This window comes from Seriola dumerili, unplaced genomic scaffold (genome assembly GCF_002260705.1).
Source record: "Seriola dumerili isolate Sdu_G_001 unplaced genomic scaffold, Sdu_1.0 BDQW01000091.1, whole genome shotgun sequence".
NCBI lineage: Eukaryota > Metazoa > Chordata > Actinopteri > Carangiformes > Carangidae > Seriola > Seriola dumerili.
Genome location: NW_019174346.1, coordinates 1,095,449 through 1,115,112, shown reverse-complemented (window position 1 = coordinate 1,115,112; position 19,664 = coordinate 1,095,449). Strand labels below are relative to the sequence as shown.

The following is a 19,664-nucleotide window of genomic DNA, read 5'->3' as shown; positions in this document are numbered from 1 at the left end:
AAACTTTAATTTGACAATCAGACACTCACTAAATGTCAGGTAATAAAACAGAGATGGTGCCAATTTGGAGCCGTTATCCTCACTCCAGACATGATATCAAACTCAAACCTAATCCTGGCTCATACACTCATCATCTTTCTCTCAGACTCTGTTCACTTGTTTGCACTGCTGACTTTGCTTTTCTGAGAGTTTCCTACAAGACAGTCAAAAGGTAGTAATACAAATTCCTCCTGTTTTGAGAGATAATGGATAGGCCTCTGGAATATTTCTGTCTAATAACTATAGTAAAAAACAAAGACACTAATCTGTACGTTTAAAGTGTTGCTATAACTCAGACATGGTTGTTGTTACATGTCTTTCAGCAACTTCATCATCCTGAAGAATGTGCATGACATTGCTAATACATGTGCAAAATTAAACATGTTATGTTTGATAATAAAAAGACAGGTGTGATGTTGCCACTGAATGGCAGGGAAGTGTGCAGTAGATATACTTCAGGTTAATTAACAGTGCCGCTGTCTTTTAAGACAATAGGACAGTGAGCACAGCGGAGGGTCATTTATTTTGATTCATGGTCTCAACCATAAATTCTATTTCAAGTAACATACAGGAACAAATATGTGGATGGAGCTACTTCCTCTGTTTATAAGGCTTTTAGATACACAAATCATTTTGTTAATGAAAGAGAGAGCGAAAGAGAGGGAGAGAGAGAGAGGGAGAGAGAGGGAAAGAGGAGCGTTACATCCTGATATGTTTTGACTGCTCTGATGATAAACAGCTGCTTTATATCACGTGTAAAAGCTTTTTCTTGCTTCTGTCCCTGTTAACAAGCCATTAGTATGAGTCGTATCTGTTACATATTTTACTCTTCCCTTGAAATGCAGTAGCAAAAATGAAAATGAGATAAATAAATAAAAGAGAAAAAATTCAGACTATTTTGATCCAGTATTTGGAGTCTAGACTGTTCTGGAGGTGTCTGACCTGGGGGTACTGTTCAGCTTTGGCGAATACCCTCCAACACTCTTCATGTGGTGTGTAGCTTCTCTGCTGCTAATGAAACTGTATGATTAACTAAGCGTGCATTGTCACAGACCGAGGGCACACACTGAATGCTGATCCACAGCTCCAAAGCAGTTTACACACAGATGTATGTCTTCATCCCTTTTTCTCTCCTTCTCCTCTCAGGTGGAGAATCCATCCCAGTTTATTCAAGGCTACCGTGTTCTTTACCGACAAACGTCAGGGCTGCCCTCCCCAGGGCCTTGGCAGATACAGGACTTGAAGGTTGCCTCAGAGAGGGACATAACTCTCTCTGGTCTGAAGAAAGGCATCGTCTATGAGATTAAAGTGCGGCCATACTTCAACGAGTTCCAGGGTGCAGACAGTGAATCCATGACAGCGCGCACCATGGAGGAAGGTAAGTGACAAATTCACAGTTCTGACAAAAATCAATTTGTCTGCGACTTTGTGTCGCAAGAAATGTAGGATTTAGTTACTTATGCATGAGCAGATGCTCTTGTGTAAATGATTCTACCTACTTTTATATTTAGCTGCCGCTGGTAATGGCTTCGTGGCTAGATAGTAATGGATAATGGCATTTCAAGTACACCAGCCCACACACGCATACTGCTGCAGTGCCACGTCCCCAGTGTGTGAAAACAGGTCTCCCAGACAGCACAGTGGGGGTCTGTGACAAGCCCAGGCCTCTGTGGGTTGGTGGGCAGAGGGGGGAGGCAAAAACAGTTTCCTTTGACATAAGCTCAGCTCTCTCCTTGCTCCTCTGTGGACCCCTGCTGCCATCTCTCCGTCACACACCAAACACACCTCTGTGATATGACCCACCTTCACTAACACACACACACATACACACACACACACACGCACGCACGCACGCACGCACGCACGCACGCACGCACGCACGCACACAGTCTCAATCTCCAATGAGCTTTATTGGCGATAACACTTCTTGGTGTCCTCCTATTTTGCCCGTCAGTTGATGAGCTGCTGATTCTTCTAAGGTTAATTGTTTGTGGCATAAATAATGTAACATAATGTAAACACATCATTTGTGGCATCTGTTATTTGTAAAATTGAATAAATTGCAGTATAATTTGATTTCACACGAGTCATAACTCTGTAAAAACTAAGACACACATGATACATATATTTCTGCATTCAACATAACTCACTTTTTTCAATCATATAATGTCCATAAATCTGCTTAAAAATCAGTAAAAGATGCTCCCTATAACTCCAGGAATTGCCTCAAAAAAAACATCATGTTTTTAAATCTTCTTCCATATCAAAATATTCCAATGATAGTTCTCTGTACATCCATGGGTTCACTGCAAACAGGAAGTGCTTACAGCTAATTCAGCGTACCTTTAATGGTCCCGTTTGCCAATAATTAAACAAATATGGAATAAAAAAGTCTGCTAACAGCCTTTAAATAAAAAGCACCATGGCGACCATGGTTTCATAAACATCAAAGGTAAACTTCATAACAAAAACAATCCCAACCTAAAGTTCACTCACTAGCGTTGTCTGGAGCTTTCAACCACTTGGTCTTTATAGATTTTGCTTATCATCATCGATACCTTATCATTGTTGACATGCTAGCTAAGTAGCTGTTATAATTTCATCCATAGAAATATTTGTGAGTTTGAATTATGATTTTGCATCTGTACTGGCTAATAAATCAATCACGAATGTTCATTCTTGAAATCAAAAATAGTAAATTAGACAATCCAGTCTAGAAGAAACATTGCGAGTTCAACATCGAACTTCCTTCCTTTACTCACCAACAGCTGTCTATCACATCTTTTCTTCTACTGAAGTTAGCATGCTAACCAGCTAGCCCCAGCCTGTTTCATAACTTTCTGATAGCGACTCACTGTAGCCTCCAGTCTGTCCTGAAGATGCAGTTGCTCTGAGGACGTGTTATAAACTTGTCTTGACAACTCAACGATGGTCTTCATGCTACTGCATTCAGGAGCTACATCATTTGGACTGTGGAACATGGCTTGTACTGTCATTAATGTAAAAGAAAAACTTTTGTTCACAGCATCAGTGTCTAATGATGAGAGGATCAGAGTGCTGCATCTTCCTCCCAGTAAGATGATAAGGAAGGGCTGTGAACAGGGGATGCAATTGGTGGAGAAAGAGACACTCACCACACTGGAGTCCAATTAAAATGGCCACACAGGATCACTGGAGGTTTTTGCAGACTGGGGCACATGCTCTAGTTACTTGGGGTCCTGGAGACAAGGCATCATGGGAAATGAAAAACTGGCTTGATCTACCAATACTTTAGAGTCTGAAAATATGCTGCGCTGCAGAATTATGAGAAAAACATTCGTTATCCATCAAAGGAAGATTGGGAATGTGCCACTGCCTTTGTGAAACCCTAGCAGAGGGCATCATGAGGGTGTCAGAGGTCAGAGCAGCCGACGGTTCCCACTGCATGCTGGGGAAAACTGTGTATCAAGATAAATGATCCTCACAACCCTTCAATGAGTTTTCTGTGTGACCAGTGTGGCCAGAGGCAACATGCTCTGTGATGTCACCACCATCACTGCCATCCATAGGATGCTCGTGCTTTCCACCCCTGCTGATGGCAAATCAAAGGAAATGCTATTGTGTGCTAAAGTATTAGCTTAGATCAAGGCGGGGTCATTCCAGTGTGTCACTGATCCTACTAGTTTATTTTACATTACACATGTTATATGGGGTCAGGTGTGTTGACATAGAAATATTTGCTAATTCATGAATTAATTAGCTTAATTGATGCAACCATTTGCATAACAGGTTATGTTCACCATTTCTATACCCTGTATTTCAGGACATTGGGCAGCTTAAGCGTCTTTTCTTTAATTGCATAACTGTGAGTAAAAACTGAGATGCTCCCTCAGACGTTCTTTAAATGACTCTCTATCTGCTGCGTTCATCAGTCGTAATATCAGTATTAGTCACATTATTAAGAACAAGCTATCCTGAGTCATTACTGGTATTGTAGCCATTACTCATCCTCAGGGAATGCTCCTCATACATACGGAAATTGCATAGCTAGACTTAATGCTTTCCGTCTCCTCCTAATGTAACCCTTTGACTGACTGGACAAGCTCCATCAGTTTGCTGAAACAGCACCAGTGAAATGACACTTTGAAAACTGCACTGACATCAGTGAAGCAATGACACATATATAGTTTTAAGTTAAACGTCCTCTTTGTCACAACGACAGTGTGAAAAAAACTGAAACTGCACATTTCATTGGTCACAGAACAAGATTTCTGTAATCTCCCAAACTGCTGCACTCTTATTCTATTATTGATAATTTTATTAAGGTAACTGCTGATGCTGATATTCTATGCTTACTTCTGGCATATGGGAATTATATGAAGCAGGAAGTATAGGAAGGAGTAATTGAGAGTCCTGTGCATTTACGTCTTTTTCTCTGGAACAGTTTGCAGCAGCTAGCAGTGTTCAGGATAGAGCACAGCAGTGTTTGACAAAACATTTGAAGATTTTAAATTATCACTTAAATGCAGTATAACCACAAATTAATATGAGATTTTTACTGCCAGTATGAAATTATGTCGTATGTGTTACATTTTTTATTTATATATATATATATATATATAAACTAGTAGATGGATTGCTTTTAGCCCAAGCTCGTGGATTGTGGTGACAGTCCAGATGTGCAATTTCCACTACTGAACATTTTTTACTTCAAGCCACGGTTGTTATTCTGCATTCTGTCCAAAAGTCCAACATCTGGATAATACAGATTATCAACAAACAATTAACAAATCGGCTGAAGTTTTGCTCTATCAGATCTTTTTGTTTGCTTGTTCTTCCCTCAGTAGATTTAATTAATGATTATGAGCCAGAGAACTAGGTGTTGATTGGCTCTGCAAATGATTTATAAAGGTTGGCTTCCTTCTGCTACACTCTACCTGCATTTATATTGGTTAATGTTTGTTTGAAGTATGGAGTTAAGGTTATCTGTATCTATGGCTTGAATACAGTGTAAAATAAGTATGGGATATTTTCTTAAGTCTTAAACTGAGCTGGCCTGTCCTTAATTAACTGATTTCCATTTTGTAAATATTAGAATCATCCCCATATTGTGACAGTACATCTGTGAGACCTGGTTAAACGTAATTGTTTCAGAAAGTCAATACAGTCTAAATGGCTGAATATAGATCCCTCAAACTAGGCTGAGTCAATTTGTTAAATGTAATAAAAATAAACTGAATCTCATATGGCTGATTTAATTCCTTTGTACTGCCAGGCTGTCAAATGTTTTACTGATGTGCTGTATCTGTTTAGAGCCCCTCTTTGAAGCACAAGTTAAATCATTTGGGGGGATTTGTTTCATTTTTCCAATTTAAAAAAAATCCATTGCTATATGAGTTACCTGAGGCAGATGTTGAGAGCTATCCAGATGTCATAAAACTGGCAGAGGTCAGTCTCAGGACTGGCACAGACACTCTCTATTATACTTCTAATGTGGCCTGGCTTCATTAGATCCTATCCACTAATACATACTCTATGAACATGGCTTGCTGTTGCCTCTGTGACTCACTGTGCACATGTTTATTGCATTTCTCACCAGCAATTGGCAGAAGCAAGTCCATCTGGAGAATTTAAGTCATAGTATCCTTGTTCCTCTCCAGCCAGGTGGCAAGACAACCGTCATCGCCCACCTGCTCTGGCTTTTCTGCATTCCTGTGGCATCCATTGCCTTGCTTACATGGATCCACTGCAGATAACATTATTATTTTGCAGCCCCTTAATTGGATTCAGAGTGGTTATTTCATCCACTCAGTCAGAGCATAATGATAGTTTTAATGGGAATCATGAGAAACTATGTGCCCAGAGCGGTTGTGCAGTCCATTCAGCGAGGGATGATGATTTGCTCAGTTGCATAGATACGGTGTTTGCCTCCTGTTGCCTGCAGTCTCTTTAAATCTCTGATCTGTCCGCGCAGGTTATCTGGCCAGTTTGGTACATTTTTAAAAATGACCCATTCCAGTGGGAGTTTGAATTTGGCACCATGGGGCCCAGCCCTACACTCCTGTCGACAGACCATCTCTAAACGCTCATTACAGGACATCACAGGAGACTGACCATTTTCATGTCAACAAGATATGCAAAATTGAATACAGCTACTTCAGAAGCATTTACAATGGTGGTAATCCATTATGGAGGTGATGTTAGTTAGTGGGCACAGCCATTTTTTTCTTGGCAGAGGAAAATTCCACTCTTTTCTAAACTTTCTGCTTGGAATGGTTATCATTTGTGCAATTAGTAAAGTGCAATTTGGACCTCAAATGCTTGGTGTGTCTTACTTATGATGCCAGTTGTATAATGCTATCTTAAATTCAGTATAATGGAAGCATTTTGCATTTTTTCGATCCCAGTTATGCAAAAAAAGTCTTACCATTAAGAAACGAAATTGAGATGGAGTGCTCTGGTAGCCTTCTGCCACACTGGCTTAGAAAATACCTTGTTGTATGGCTGGCTGTATGAATATGAATTGAGGTAGTGGGTGAGAAAAATCCTTCTTTGACACACACCCTGGCACACCCTTATCTGTTAAATCATTTTATTATTATTTTTTCTTATGTATATCCTGTGTTTCTGTAATATTTTCACCCTCTTGACCCATCAGCACCCAGTGCGCCTCCGCAGCAAGTGACAGTGTTGACGGTGGGGAGCCATAACAGCACGTCCATCAGTGTGTCATGGGACCCTCCTCCCTCCGACCAACAGAACGGCATCATCCAGGAGTACAAGGTAGAATCAAACTCTGCGCCTGTTACACTATACCAACCTGAATGTTTTAGTAATGTACTGCATCACCTTCCAATGAATTCTGTCTGGCATGTCTGTCTTTGTCAGATCTGGTGTTTGGCCAACGAAACGCGGTTTCATGTCAATAAGTCTGTGGATGCAACCATCCGTTCAGTGGTTGTCGGGGGTCTGCAGACTGGAGTGCAGTACCGCGTGGAGGTGGCTGCGGGCACCAGCGCAGGAGTGGGGGTCAAGAGCAAACCCCACCTCATCATGTTGGGTAATCCACACACACACACACACACACACACACTGAACTTGGAGTCAAATGAAATGACCTCATAATGGGGACCTAGGTCTCCATCACAGATTGGGGGTCTGGAAAAATGATTTATCAATTTATCGCACTTGAAGAAAGAAGATTGCACTTTACGACGCAGACGTCTACTGAGAAATCAATAGCAGTTCATTGAGTGCTGAGTCCGGTAACACAGTGCCAAGTACTGTTAGCCATATCAATAATCCTCTTCAATATGTGGGCAGCTGGTGCTAACAAAGTAGGCAGTGTTTTTGTAGGAGCTTATCAGCCTATCACATCTTATCAAATAACTAAAGGATGCCTGGAGTGTATAAGCCCAGAATCAATATGGGAGCCCAGGCCAGATGCTCTTCATCTATGACTTTTGACTGATAATAACACCCTTAACACACAGAGAAAGGGAAACACAGGCATGTGGACTGAAGCTTAATGATGGGGGGAGTTTCCTGCTGGAGACTGTGAATCTAATTTCACAGCACAGTAGCCGCAACAGAAAATCAAACTCTGTCAGAGCTGCTCTGTCAATCTCGTGTCTTGCAGCTCAAGTTGATAAGTGCACTGCTGAATTGATTAACTCTGCCGACATATTGGATGCGCTGATGCTGTTTTTTTTTAGTTTTTTTTTTTTTTTTTACCACAGTTGCCCTGTGTGTTGTTTTTTATTTATTCATGGTCTCATCTTTTGGCTGTTCCTGTGGTCCATGTGGCCTGATGTTTGATACAGAGCATTTCATGCTTTGTTTTTATTGTAAAGCCCACAGCTGTGAATCAACAAGAAGAAATAATACTAATAATGATATCAATACACACAATTAGACAAACTATTGATTATATTTTATTTTTGTTGGTTTCATTTACATTGTCCTCTTCATATGTATTTATGTATTTATTGGTAACATTTGAGACGTGCCTTATTGCCCTGCTGAGGACCACAATGTGAAAGTGATGTTTTGTCTTTATATCATTTTTATATGAAATGATTTTTATACACAGTGATTACTGTAATACAACCATTTGTTCTTTCATATGTAGTTAAATTGACATTAAACCATTCATTTGTTTCCTTCCTGTGTGTGTGTGTGGGTGTGTGTGTGTGTGTGTGTGTGTGTTTGTGTGTGTGTGTGTGTGTGTGTACGGTGCCCCCAGGTGCAGAACTGAGGGACGTAATGACGGGATCAGAGGGCAACAATAGCATCTCAGACGTAGTGAAGCAGCCGGCCTTCATTGCTGGTTTGGGGGGGGCCTGCTGGATTGTCCTCATGGGCTTCAGTGCCTGGCTTTACTGGAGGAGAAAAAAGAGGAAGGGACTCAGCAACTATGCAGGTAAAAAATCAATTTACATGGTTCCTCATCAACACAGAATCTCAAAGCACAGTAGGTCTGGCTCCAGTGAAAGCTGATGTCATCACAGATGTCACTCCATTTGAGCTGGCTAAAATGCAGAACAAAGGAAATATTCGGCACAGATGGAAATAGGCCCTATTTACTTTAATTCTCTGTGCACTGATGTGCATCAACTGTGCTGAGTTCCATCAGCGCCGCACCTCAACACCCTAATACATTCATGTGAGATAAGTAATTTAACATCCCCTTCCATTATCAGACCATAGCTGGTGTTGTTTGCACATTAACATGAGGTGTCTCTAGGTTTAGGTATGAAATATTCTTTTATCCCTCCATGAGTCAAGCATATAGCTGTGTGCCATTATTATAATGTGTACAGCAGCTTCCATTGTGGAGACTTGGGGAGAGAGAGCTGTGATTTCCTAATTCAACAGGGATTTACATGATTGAGCTGCTTCTCTGATCCTTTCTCTCAAAACAAACTGAGCAGTTTAATTCCAAAACATCACAATTCCATGTTAGTAAAAAAAAAAAAACTTTTTAAATGTATTATTATTATTATTATTATTATTATTATTATTATTATTATTATTATTATTATTATTATTATTATTATTATTACATAAATTGAAATATCCTCTCTCTTTTTCTAAGAAATAAATATAAGCTATAAAATGATGATGATGATGATGATGATGATGATGATGATGATGATGATGATGATGATGATGATGATGATGATGATGAAGATGCCCCAGGGCAAAGGTGTCACCTTCATTTGAACTTTACCCCTCAGGTCATTCAGTGTAATTTCCAAAAGATGCTGGAATGCAGTGGTTTGATGCATTACCTCCCCACGTTCCATCAAGACCTGACCAGTGCTAACATTCAGTGGTGATAGATGAGCAAACAAAGCAGAAATGAAAGGACTTCATCCATATTTTCACACCTGATTTCATGCTTTATTTTTTTATTTTTTGTTTTTGATCAAGAGAATATGGATGCATCTTTTTACTTGTGATTCATGACACGTTATCTACCCTTTGATAAGAACACTTTCCCTGTCTGTTTGAATTGCAGTTCAGTCCTTCACCTTTACTCGTGCAGGTAAGTCTTTACATTGTGCATTATCCTTTAAAATATCACAGTAATTATCTGCCCACAGTCTGACAGCAATAATGTATCAGTCATTCAAAGTGATGGTGGTGGTGTACAATTTTTAGACAAAATAATTGAAGTTTCAATCGTTTTCTCTGTCCTCCCTCTTTTCTCTACCAGTTACGTTCCAAAGAGACCGAGGCCTGATCAGAAATGGAAGGTGAGTATTTAAATTAACTTATAAAATCCAAGAAACCCTACAGCTAAAGCTTTCCCTCTGATATTTTAGTGCCACGGTGCCGAGCTCAGCCTGCCTTCGTTCTCAATGACAACAGCCCATTGTAATATCTTAAATGAAGAGTTCTTCCATGATGAATAGAATTTGCATAGATGTTCCAGTGTTCCCCTTGCTTACTCATATCAGTCTATGATCTGCACTGATGTACACTTGATGAAATCATTAATCACTCCTTTGAAGTGAGTGCTACCAATTAATGCAGGTGGCCGCGGTTTTATTCACTGGCTCTATCTCAGTTCATTTGAGGTGGTTGGCAGAATGAGAGGTCGTGGGAGGAGGGGAGAGGTGATGAATGTGCTGTTTAAAAAGCTTGGCATACATTACGCCATCAGGGGTCGTATGTGCGGATGCAGAAACAAAGCGTTGGACCTTGAGACTCGGCTCGGTGCCCATGAGAGTCTCCCTCCTGCTCGAAAGGCCCACAGTGAAGCTTGCCTTTGCATCCACTGAATATCAAAGTGCATTGAAACCATAAGAAAAAGAGCATTTGATTTGCAGAAAGTGAAAGAATGGCGGTCTTCTTCTTCGTTTTTATTCCTCCCTGTTCCCTCTTTCCTTTTTGTCACACCTTAGCAAGCAGATAAGCCCAGAGCAAGAACAAATGTTGCAAATTATGGACTAAAAATAAACAGTTTCTTGCCCTTTTTCACGTGCATGAGTGTGTTTCTCCACACTGAATATGCACATATGTGTCATCGTGCCGGTCCTAGCATGTGTTTCTAAGTAAGTGGATGTAAATGTATGTATGTGCGTGTGTATTTTAAAAGGGAAATTATTGACATAATTGTTTGAACACCTTTGAGCCATCACCAAGTCAGCTGTGAACAATTCCCCTGGTACAGTGGAAAATTCACTGTGTGGCTGCACATTAAGCAAACATATGCAAACCGGATGCACGAGGCATGTGAATGTTTTGCCATTTTTATAGCAGCTGATACAATGTGGTTGTAAACTGTGGTTCTTTTTCTCCCTGAATTGCTGCCCACAACTTTCCTACCTTGAAGTCAAATCCTGTATTCATGACTGTTGTATTTCACTAAGACAAAATGACACGGTAGCTTTCCTAAACCACCTAATGGGCTTTTGCTGTCTCTGTTGCTATGGAGACAGTGCACCAGTGTAGCTGATCTGCCAGAGGCTGCCCATGATTCTCAATTTAAAATGTAAATTTCTGTTGTGCTAAGGCTCTAAAGTGGATTTAGTGTGTATTTAGGCCTGCCTTGTCTCTCCAGGGAGAGTTAGGGGTGGTGGAGTTAAGGGGAGGCAGAAGTCTGATTTATAGACTTGCCATTTTATGTCTCTCTGTTGTTTATTGTTGCTTGTGCATTGGGCTGTTCCACGGGCGAGAATATGCTGAATGAGTTTTCACATCAATTTGTTGTTGATGCAGCAGGAAGAAAATGAGCAATACTGTTGAGGTGCAGGCTGGATATTTAACTATGTCACCACTTCCTGCTCTCGTCTCTTTGTCTCTCTACAAACATCCTCTCAACAGCCGCCCGGGGCTGTTGAAAACAGGTGACCCAGGCCTCCCCTGGCTGGCTGACTCGTGGCCCTCCACGAGCCTCCCGGCTAACAGAGACTTAGGAAGTCCGAAGGGTGGCAACAACTTTGGCCGAGGAGGTAAGAAACAACAACAGGAGAACAGAGTTTTAGCAGTGCCTGGTCGGACAGTTTTGATGTTCATCCTCTGAGAAGCACAGTGACAGGACATCACACTTAAGCACGCACACACAAACAAACACACGCACCCAAATTAAAAGCGCCTTTGAGGGCCATACTTTACTAATTTGATTTGACAGGCCTGATATTTGGCTTAAAAATGTGGTGTTTGCATATATTTTTTGCCTGTCATTCTTTCTCATGCTCTGCCATCGTACATTTTTCAAGGTTGTGTGAGGTTGATGGTCCACGTATATGTTTTGCATTGTGTATTTGCATGTTTGCATGTTCGCTAAGCTCACTGGAATCATGGTGAGCTGCAGGCTTCATGTGTGCAAGACAGAAGAGCTGAAGGTTAGCGCTGTTTGAGTGTCCCTCTTGTGAGCACTCCACTGGGCTCCCACAGCTTGTTGCATGCTAATTATGGTTGTAGATAATCACTTTCATTCATATCAAGTCCATTTGAGACCTGTATTTAACTAATCCAGAGTGCCAGAACAGCAGGGAGTGTTAATGACCTTAAAGATCGTTAACTTCATGTCAACTTATCTCTCCATGATCCCTTTCCCTCCTCACTCTGTCACCCTCCTTCTTTGTCTCAGATGTTTTACCGTCGGCAGCGGTGGAGAAGACGGGCACCATGCTGTCTGATGGTGCCATCTATAGCAGTATTGACTTCATGGGGAAAGCAGGCTACAGCAGCCCAGCACGAGGCACTCAGCCCACCCCCTACGCCACCACTCAGATACTCCAGTCCAACAGTTTCCACGAGCTGGCTGTGGACAGGCCAGATCCTCGCTGGAAGGCTTCTCTCCAAGCCCAGCAGGAAATAGCAAACCTGGGCTACTCGCTAACTGACAGACGCCCTGGCAGTGGTAAGAGAATATGTAATGAGAAATGTGCAAGACAGAGCCCATTGTTGTTTTGTTTTTTTTGTGCAGTGTTTGCACTCTTGTGTATGTATGTTGGGTCTCTGAGGACTGCAGTCGTGTTTGAATGCCCAGTAAAAGCAACATTTTTGCAGTAAAACGACAGGTAATAGGTTTTTTTTTTTTCAGTGAAATGACTATGAGGCAGTTGGCAAACTAAACCAGGGAAAGAGCAAAATGGAAAGGATTTTATTTACATATTATATTTACATAATGACTGAAAATGGACCCTTAGGATAATGTTCTTAATTACTCTTCTGTCTTCATCACAATTCTACCCTGGGAGCTTATCTAGCCCAGAAATGTCACACAATCATGACGCTTTTCTTTGGGTTAACTTGATTAGTGGTGGCGGAAAATCCCTCAGTTATTTATGCAACATATATACACTTAGTAAAGTCACGGAGGCATTTCTGTCTGTACTTTTGTGGTTTCGCACAATAGGCTGTGTGCTCATCTAAATGTCAGGCTTTCCAGAGATAACGTAGAGCAAGTGGGGAATCTGTGTGGAAGCAACTTAAAGTGGAACATTTAGAAAATGTCGTAATGCGCTGTCAGCACACAAAAAATAAGAAATAATGAACTTTGGGTGGGAGACAGGTTTGAAAAAGTTCAGATAGCAGAGGAAGATATAAGATAGCTTTCAAGTCAGTGCAGTGTGTGTGTGTGTGTGTGTGTGTGTGTGCGCATGTGTGTGTGTGTTAGCGTGTGAGAACTCAGTGTAGAATAATATTTGTGGGTAGAGTGCGCAGTGATTTCTTAGTGTTGTGTAGAGAAGGCTAAACCTCCTCTCCTCTCCACCTCCCCTCAGGTGCAAAGGTTGGGAAGAAAAAGAAGGTGAAGGGTGGAACGAAGACCTCTAAATCAAATGGGACATGTTGGGCTAACATACCCCTGCCTCCACCACCCATGCACCCACTCCCTGGTACAGAGGTTGACCTTGACCGTTACCCCCAGGAAAACCACGGAGGAGGGTAAGATACATTCATATCTCATCAATCTCTGCCCCGCGACACACAAACAGAGGAAACACATGCAAAACCAGAGGTCACAATATGCTGCACCTGTGGCCAGAGTGTGTGTGTGTTTTCATCAGAGAGTTCGGACAAGAGCTTCACACAGATCACACAGTTTTTAAATAGACCTCTAGCTGTGTATTTCCCTAACAAAACAGCTTTGTATTAAGCTGTTTTACACACTTACCTCCAAATGGAAGAAAGTACTTTGTTTGATTTGTGACAACTGTTAGTGGTCATCGTATTTTTTCTGGAATCAAATCCTTATACATATTTCCTGTGTCTGGGATTTTGTCCTCATGCCAGATATGACAGCAACAGCTGGGCACCACCCATGTCTGTCCAGACCTACCACCACCAGAATTTGGACAATGAGGTAGAGGACGAGAGAGGTCCCACTCCTCCCCTGAGAGGAAGATCATCCTCTCCGGCAGCAGCTCCCTTCAGCCAGCCCTCATCCTCCTCTCTCAGCTCTGCCCACCACGAGGAAATGCAGTCCATTTTGCAGGCCCACTTGGATGAGCTGACCAGAGCTTACCAATATGAGGTGGCCAAGCAGGCATGGTAAGGATCTTTTAAAGCTTTAGTTGACTGCATCTCGAGAACATCTTCATTCTATAATTTTATGTATTTTCTGGTAAAAAAAAAAAACAAACCTGTGTGTGTGTGATTTGAAAGCTTTAAATTGTGTGTGTGCATCGCAATTTTGTTCAAATACGTTTGCTTCACACAAAAGGAGAGATACCTATAATTTTATTCATTCTATTCAGTTGATAGTTTGGGTTTTGCATATCAATGGCCGACGTGCGTGCGTCTTGTAATGCTGGTATTTACTTGTGTCAGTTGGAACCTGTTTCTTGCGACCGATAAAAACAAGCTCTACATTGATTACACCTTTGATGGAGCATTGGAAAACTTGACAAGTCAGTGGCGACATGTGTTGGAGGGTAATGACTGGGTTTAGTCTAACATGCTGTTCTGACATCAGTAAATAGAGTTGGTAATTATGCATGCATCTCCTCTATGGTGGGATGTGAGCCATCGTGGGGGACAGCTGTGGAGGAGATAACAGGCATGTTGGTGACAGCCCTGCCCATCCAGATATCCCTTATCCAGTCCAATTACAACTCCATTGTGTTAGCATAACACACACCAGTGCTGAGAAAGTAATCAGTGAAACCACTGCAGGCATTCATAATATCTGCACATTGCATCTCTGCCTTTCTGAATACGCCGTGATTATGTCCTGGAACTTGTTTTGCTGTATTTTTGCTCATTATCTTACCTCCATTTCTTTTTTTTAAATATGTTTTGGTCATTAATATACAGTATTTCCCAACAATTAATTAGGCACATGAAGAGCAGTCCAAATGTAACCAAGACCCCCATCCCTCCAATGGACTTCATGTCCAGCACACTGGGCTCTGATCTGGGAGCCACTCTCCTTTCTGAAGACGACGAGGATGAGGAGGAGGATGAAAGATACGCTGTGGTGTCAAAGAATTTGTGTGGCTTTGAATACACTCCTGGTCACAGCGTGGATAACCTTGAAAGCTCAGGTACGTTTGACACATAAAACTAATTTTACTGAATTCTCTGCTGAAGAGCAGCAGGTCATTGATAGTAAGAAGGCAGACTCACAACTAACTGGTCTCATCATCTCCTCATTTCCTCTGCACATGAAGACTTTGGCCAGTGCAGCTGCAGACGGATGAATAATAATGTTAATCACACATGGGCATGCATAAATATATGGTGTATGAATATATGCCAACAACAATTTCAACAATACAACACATGTATTAGCACGGTATAAAAATATGAAAATGTTATAGATGACAGAAGAATGAGTAAATATTTAAAGGAGCTATTTGTAAGTTTTGCTATCGCTACATAGCTAACATTAGCATTAACAGCTGTTTCCTCACCAGAAGAAAAGTTGTGAGTTCAGCATCAAACTTCATTCTTTTACTCACCACCCAGATAGCAAAATAAAACTTCTACCTCAACATCTGCCTAGTCTGGCCCATATACTTCCACATCTGAGCATATTCCAGCTGTTACCCTCTGGTATTGTCTTACAGCCGCAAGATTTTCTGTGTGCACCAGAATTGGTCCAGATGTGGAAGTAGCATCTCACAATCATGCTGTATATGGGTCAGATTCAGGACATGGAACCGGGCGTATACTGGGCCAGAAATAAAAGCATCTGGCCCAATTATGGTATTACACAGACAACGATGGCTGAAGCTCTTGTCAAACAACATTCACCACCTCTTGCTCCCTGCAAGAAACCACGCTCAGCAGCAGAGAAAACGTACAAATGTTATCCAGTTTTTAATCAATGGCATTTGATTAATTCATATTAAAGTGACAGTACATTTAAGATCATGGCTATCTGTTTTATAAACGTCAAGGTAGTAGAGGCACACGGGTCTGGTTTTCCAAACAATGTTTAACCACAGTCTTTCACAACATTGACAATGAAAGTTCAATAACGTCATATTTTAACATAATCTAGGGTTTTGCAGAATTGCCCGATATCAACATTTGGTCTGCCAGTAGGGTTTGGGCCACTGAGGCAGAAAACAGTCAGTGCAGTCTGTTGGCTGGCTGAACTATCACCTATGGACACGCTGCATAGCGCAAAGACCAAAGCATGCAATAGCCAATTCAATTACACACATACAAGCACGCACACACACACTAATCTAGTGCTTGTACTTCAGCATTTTACATGGCAGAGCAGGAACACGTGTATGGAGCCGACAGGGACAGTGATTGACACTCAAAGTTGAAACAGAAATAATAGTTGGCGTCAAGTAAAACAGTTTTATGGGCTTACAAATTCAAATTATTCAGATATCCTAATGTAAATCAAGGATGCCCTTTTTCACTCTCTTTCAAAGGGATATTCAGACACTCTCTTCAAAGTTACATCAAAACCACAACATATAATCTTTTAACAACTTTAGCAGGGCTGTACTTAAAAGTCACATGTCTAACATTTAAATTTTGATGCATTTATAAATAGGGTCTGTCTGAAAACGTTTCTTTAGAGGAATAACTTCAAAGTTTCTCCCACAGGGACACAACTGTACCATTTTTAGACGCCATTGTTTGATAGGTTAAGGGATTGACTTGTGCATTGTGCATGTGTTTTCAACACTTTTAATAACCCACTGCAGGTCAGTGTGACTAAAAATATTTACCAACATTAGCAATGCAAACATTTTACCGCCTCGTGTTTAGCTGTCACACGTTGTAAGTCACTGCATCAGAAATGCATTCAGGGAGATTGAGGAAATAGCTTCAGTCCACTGAATCAAAGCATGAACAAAGCCAGTGTGGTGGCAGCATTTCCACAGGGGGTGCCATGTTGCAGTTGTGGCTTATTGATTTAAATGGCATGTTTGTTTATACATCTGTTGATGGTGTGTGATTCAAATAAAACATTTATCTTCTTTTCTAGGTTTTGAACTTTAAAGATCTAGTTGCTTACAAGAAAGTGGTTCTTACAGCTGACTGATTAAAGCATTCAGTAGTCTTTATTTCTTTAGTATGTTAATGACAGGTTTGACACAACATATCTTTGTTGATTTGTACATCTGACACATCTGGTTGATTGCTTTGTACATCCACATCACACTTCAGTGTCTGGCTCCATCCACTGTCTGTGAGCCAAAAGCTTGCCCAGGCAATCTTTATCTTCATTAACTCTCTGTCGCTGTTGCATCGTAGGTAAAACCTCCCAGCAGTGTCGCTCCGACAGCTCGGGCATGGCAGACCATGGTGCACAGGGCACACATAGCCTTGGCCACAGGAGGGCACCACATACTGGCCTCAAGCCTCAGATGGATAAGGTTGGGACTCTGCCCAGGGGAAGAGACACCAACACAGACAGTAAGTTAAGTCTTTCACACTCTCAGCCATTCTTTGTCAGAGAATCTTCAATTAGAGTAAATCCAACCAGAAGGGCCTATATCATGATGCCTCATTTGTGTCCTTTGCCAAATACCCTTATCTACCATCCACTCAACAGCCCACACACCGGCCATGAAGTCCCTGCACAGCGTGGGCTCCCGCATGCACAGCTCATGGGCAGCTGCAGGCTCAGACCCCTCTGAGGAGTGCATGGTGACCGTGTCGACGCTGGAGCGGCAGCATATGGCTTCCTGGAGCGGCACAACAACATCCAACAGGGCCACCCTGAGTAGGGGTTCCCACAAGAGACCTGGCACAGATCCCTCCCACAACGGGCATCCTCCCACAAACAGCACAGAGAAGAGGGAACACTGTGAGTGTCTATTCTCATGAGGAGGAATCCGTGTGCACATTAGTCAGAGTGGATACAACCTGATGCAAGCAAGCATCTGCAGAGAGCAATAATGTGCAGATTTACTTTATTAACCCTTTCTATAGTTATATTCTGATATAAACTGGATATTCTATATATATATAAATATAACACAGAAGTTATAATTATAGACCATATAAAGATCTAATTTTTATTCAATTCAAAACCAGGATACAGAGTGGAACTTCACTTGTGTGTCATTTGGGGCTGTCACTTAAAAAGAAGATCAGACAAATCAGTTTCATTTCTTTTAGTGAGTTGAGACCAAAATACAGTTATTTGTGCATATCTGAACATAAAAACACTGTAATGACAGGGCATGAAAATGAAAAGGACAATCAAAAAAGAAAGCTCCATTATTCCTTTTAAAAGGGAAGTTAGAATTTGAGAACTGTGCTGCTGTTTCAGATAAATTTCAGTCTTCATTTTAGATTTGGGGGGAAACGTTGACTGGATGATCTGGCCAAAAATTTATCACAATATAAATTCTCATATTATTTGATATCAGTTATTATTAAGCGTTTTAAATTGCCTATTTTTAATAAGAGCAGTAGAAAAGTAGAAAACCACTGCATGCGTCAGGTTAGCATAGGGTCTCTCCATCGTGGACTCTCTGTGGGTCGTTTTTTTTGAGATGTAGCAGATGTTGGTCGTGACTGACGACATGGTGATAAAGTGTCGTCTGTTGTCTCTGCAACTGAACAACTCACCTGCTAAACGATTGGCTGTTTGTCACTTGTAGCACGATCCATTATCATTATTAGCGACATGATTGGCTGTTTATGAGCCAGGGAGGGAGTGAGCTCGGGAATTTGTTCATGCAATTATGATGCTATCGGACTTTCTATTGAGCTGTCTTCTTATTGGTTTGGATGAAGTGTCTATCGTTGGTACATATCACTGTCATATTATCAGCCAGGCCTGTGCATGAGCTTCATGCCACTTTACCATATGATACAATATGATACAATATGATGATATGACAAGATGAATCGTTTCAAAAGTTGGTTCCTGAGTCTGACCAATAGTAAACACACCTTCGCCTGGAACGGTCACCATAGCTAAGTGCTTGGAGCTCCCTAACTACCCTGAGACACACCAGAATTTTCCTTTAATTAACGGCAGAAAGACAATCACAACTAAAAAACAGGAAATACAAAGCAGCTACACTACTATCCCAGTTTTGATGCATGGATTTGATCAAGTTTTTATCCATATTATCTTCTTGTATCTCATCAATGTCTAGCTTGAGTCCAGGCTAAGACACATCCTGGCAGAGTAAAATGAAGATGCAGAGAGTGATGTATTCAATGTCATCCAGACTTTACATTGTTGCTCTTGCTGTGTGCCTGTCTTTCAGAGTCTTTGTGAAGCATCGTTCCCTGCAGTTGCTGCCTGTCCCAGGACACCTTGTTTATAAGCGCTATGAGATTTTCTCTCTGCGAGTGACACAGAATGATGTTGGGAAGATGGAGAGGAGACAGAATGAAGACAAAGACACAGAGTACAAAATAAAATGCAGAGCTGTAAATGTCATGTACAGACACAGACACCAGTCTCACATTGTTTTTTTTTTCATCCCCTCTTCTCTAAAAGAGTAAACAGTATGTTAAATGTCCGCTTCTATTTTCTGTCACATGGTGTACAACAGTTCACACAGTGGTGATGAAGAAGAAAATCACAGAATGACTAAAATGAAAAAGGACTTGCATAATTTGTAAATATATTTTTTAATGTTTTTCTCTTTATTTTGCTTTGCTATGCAAGCCAAACCTAATGTCGTCTCTTTGTGTTTTATTACTGTGAATCATTTTTCATTAATGCTCAAACTGTTAGCTTATTT

At 41.2% G+C, this 19,664-nt stretch overlaps 1 protein-coding gene across 1 annotated transcript in view; it reads left to right on the top strand.

Annotated features, from left to right (window-relative positions):
• Positions 1–17,781, top strand: part of LOC111222233 (roundabout homolog 2-like) — a 73,681-nt gene extending 55,900 nt beyond the window's left edge. Inside the window, exons 14-26 of the mRNA XM_022745880.1 lie at positions 1,186–1,417; positions 6,677–6,801; positions 6,907–7,078; positions 8,264–8,440; positions 9,542–9,568; positions 9,740–9,779; positions 11,353–11,480; positions 12,122–12,394; positions 13,260–13,422; positions 13,771–14,028; positions 14,815–15,023; positions 17,206–17,367; positions 17,507–17,781. Of these exons, the coding sequence (XP_022601601.1) occupies positions 1,186–1,417; positions 6,677–6,801; positions 6,907–7,078; positions 8,264–8,440; positions 9,542–9,568; positions 9,740–9,779; positions 11,353–11,480; positions 12,122–12,394; positions 13,260–13,422; positions 13,771–14,028; positions 14,815–15,023; positions 17,206–17,367; positions 17,507–17,781 (2,241 nt within the window). The remainder of the gene's footprint in view (positions 1–1,185; positions 1,418–6,676; positions 6,802–6,906; positions 7,079–8,263; positions 8,441–9,541; positions 9,569–9,739; positions 9,780–11,352; positions 11,481–12,121; positions 12,395–13,259; positions 13,423–13,770; positions 14,029–14,814; positions 15,024–17,205; positions 17,368–17,506) is intronic.
• The last annotated feature ends 1,883 nt before the right edge of the window (positions 17,782–19,664 follow it).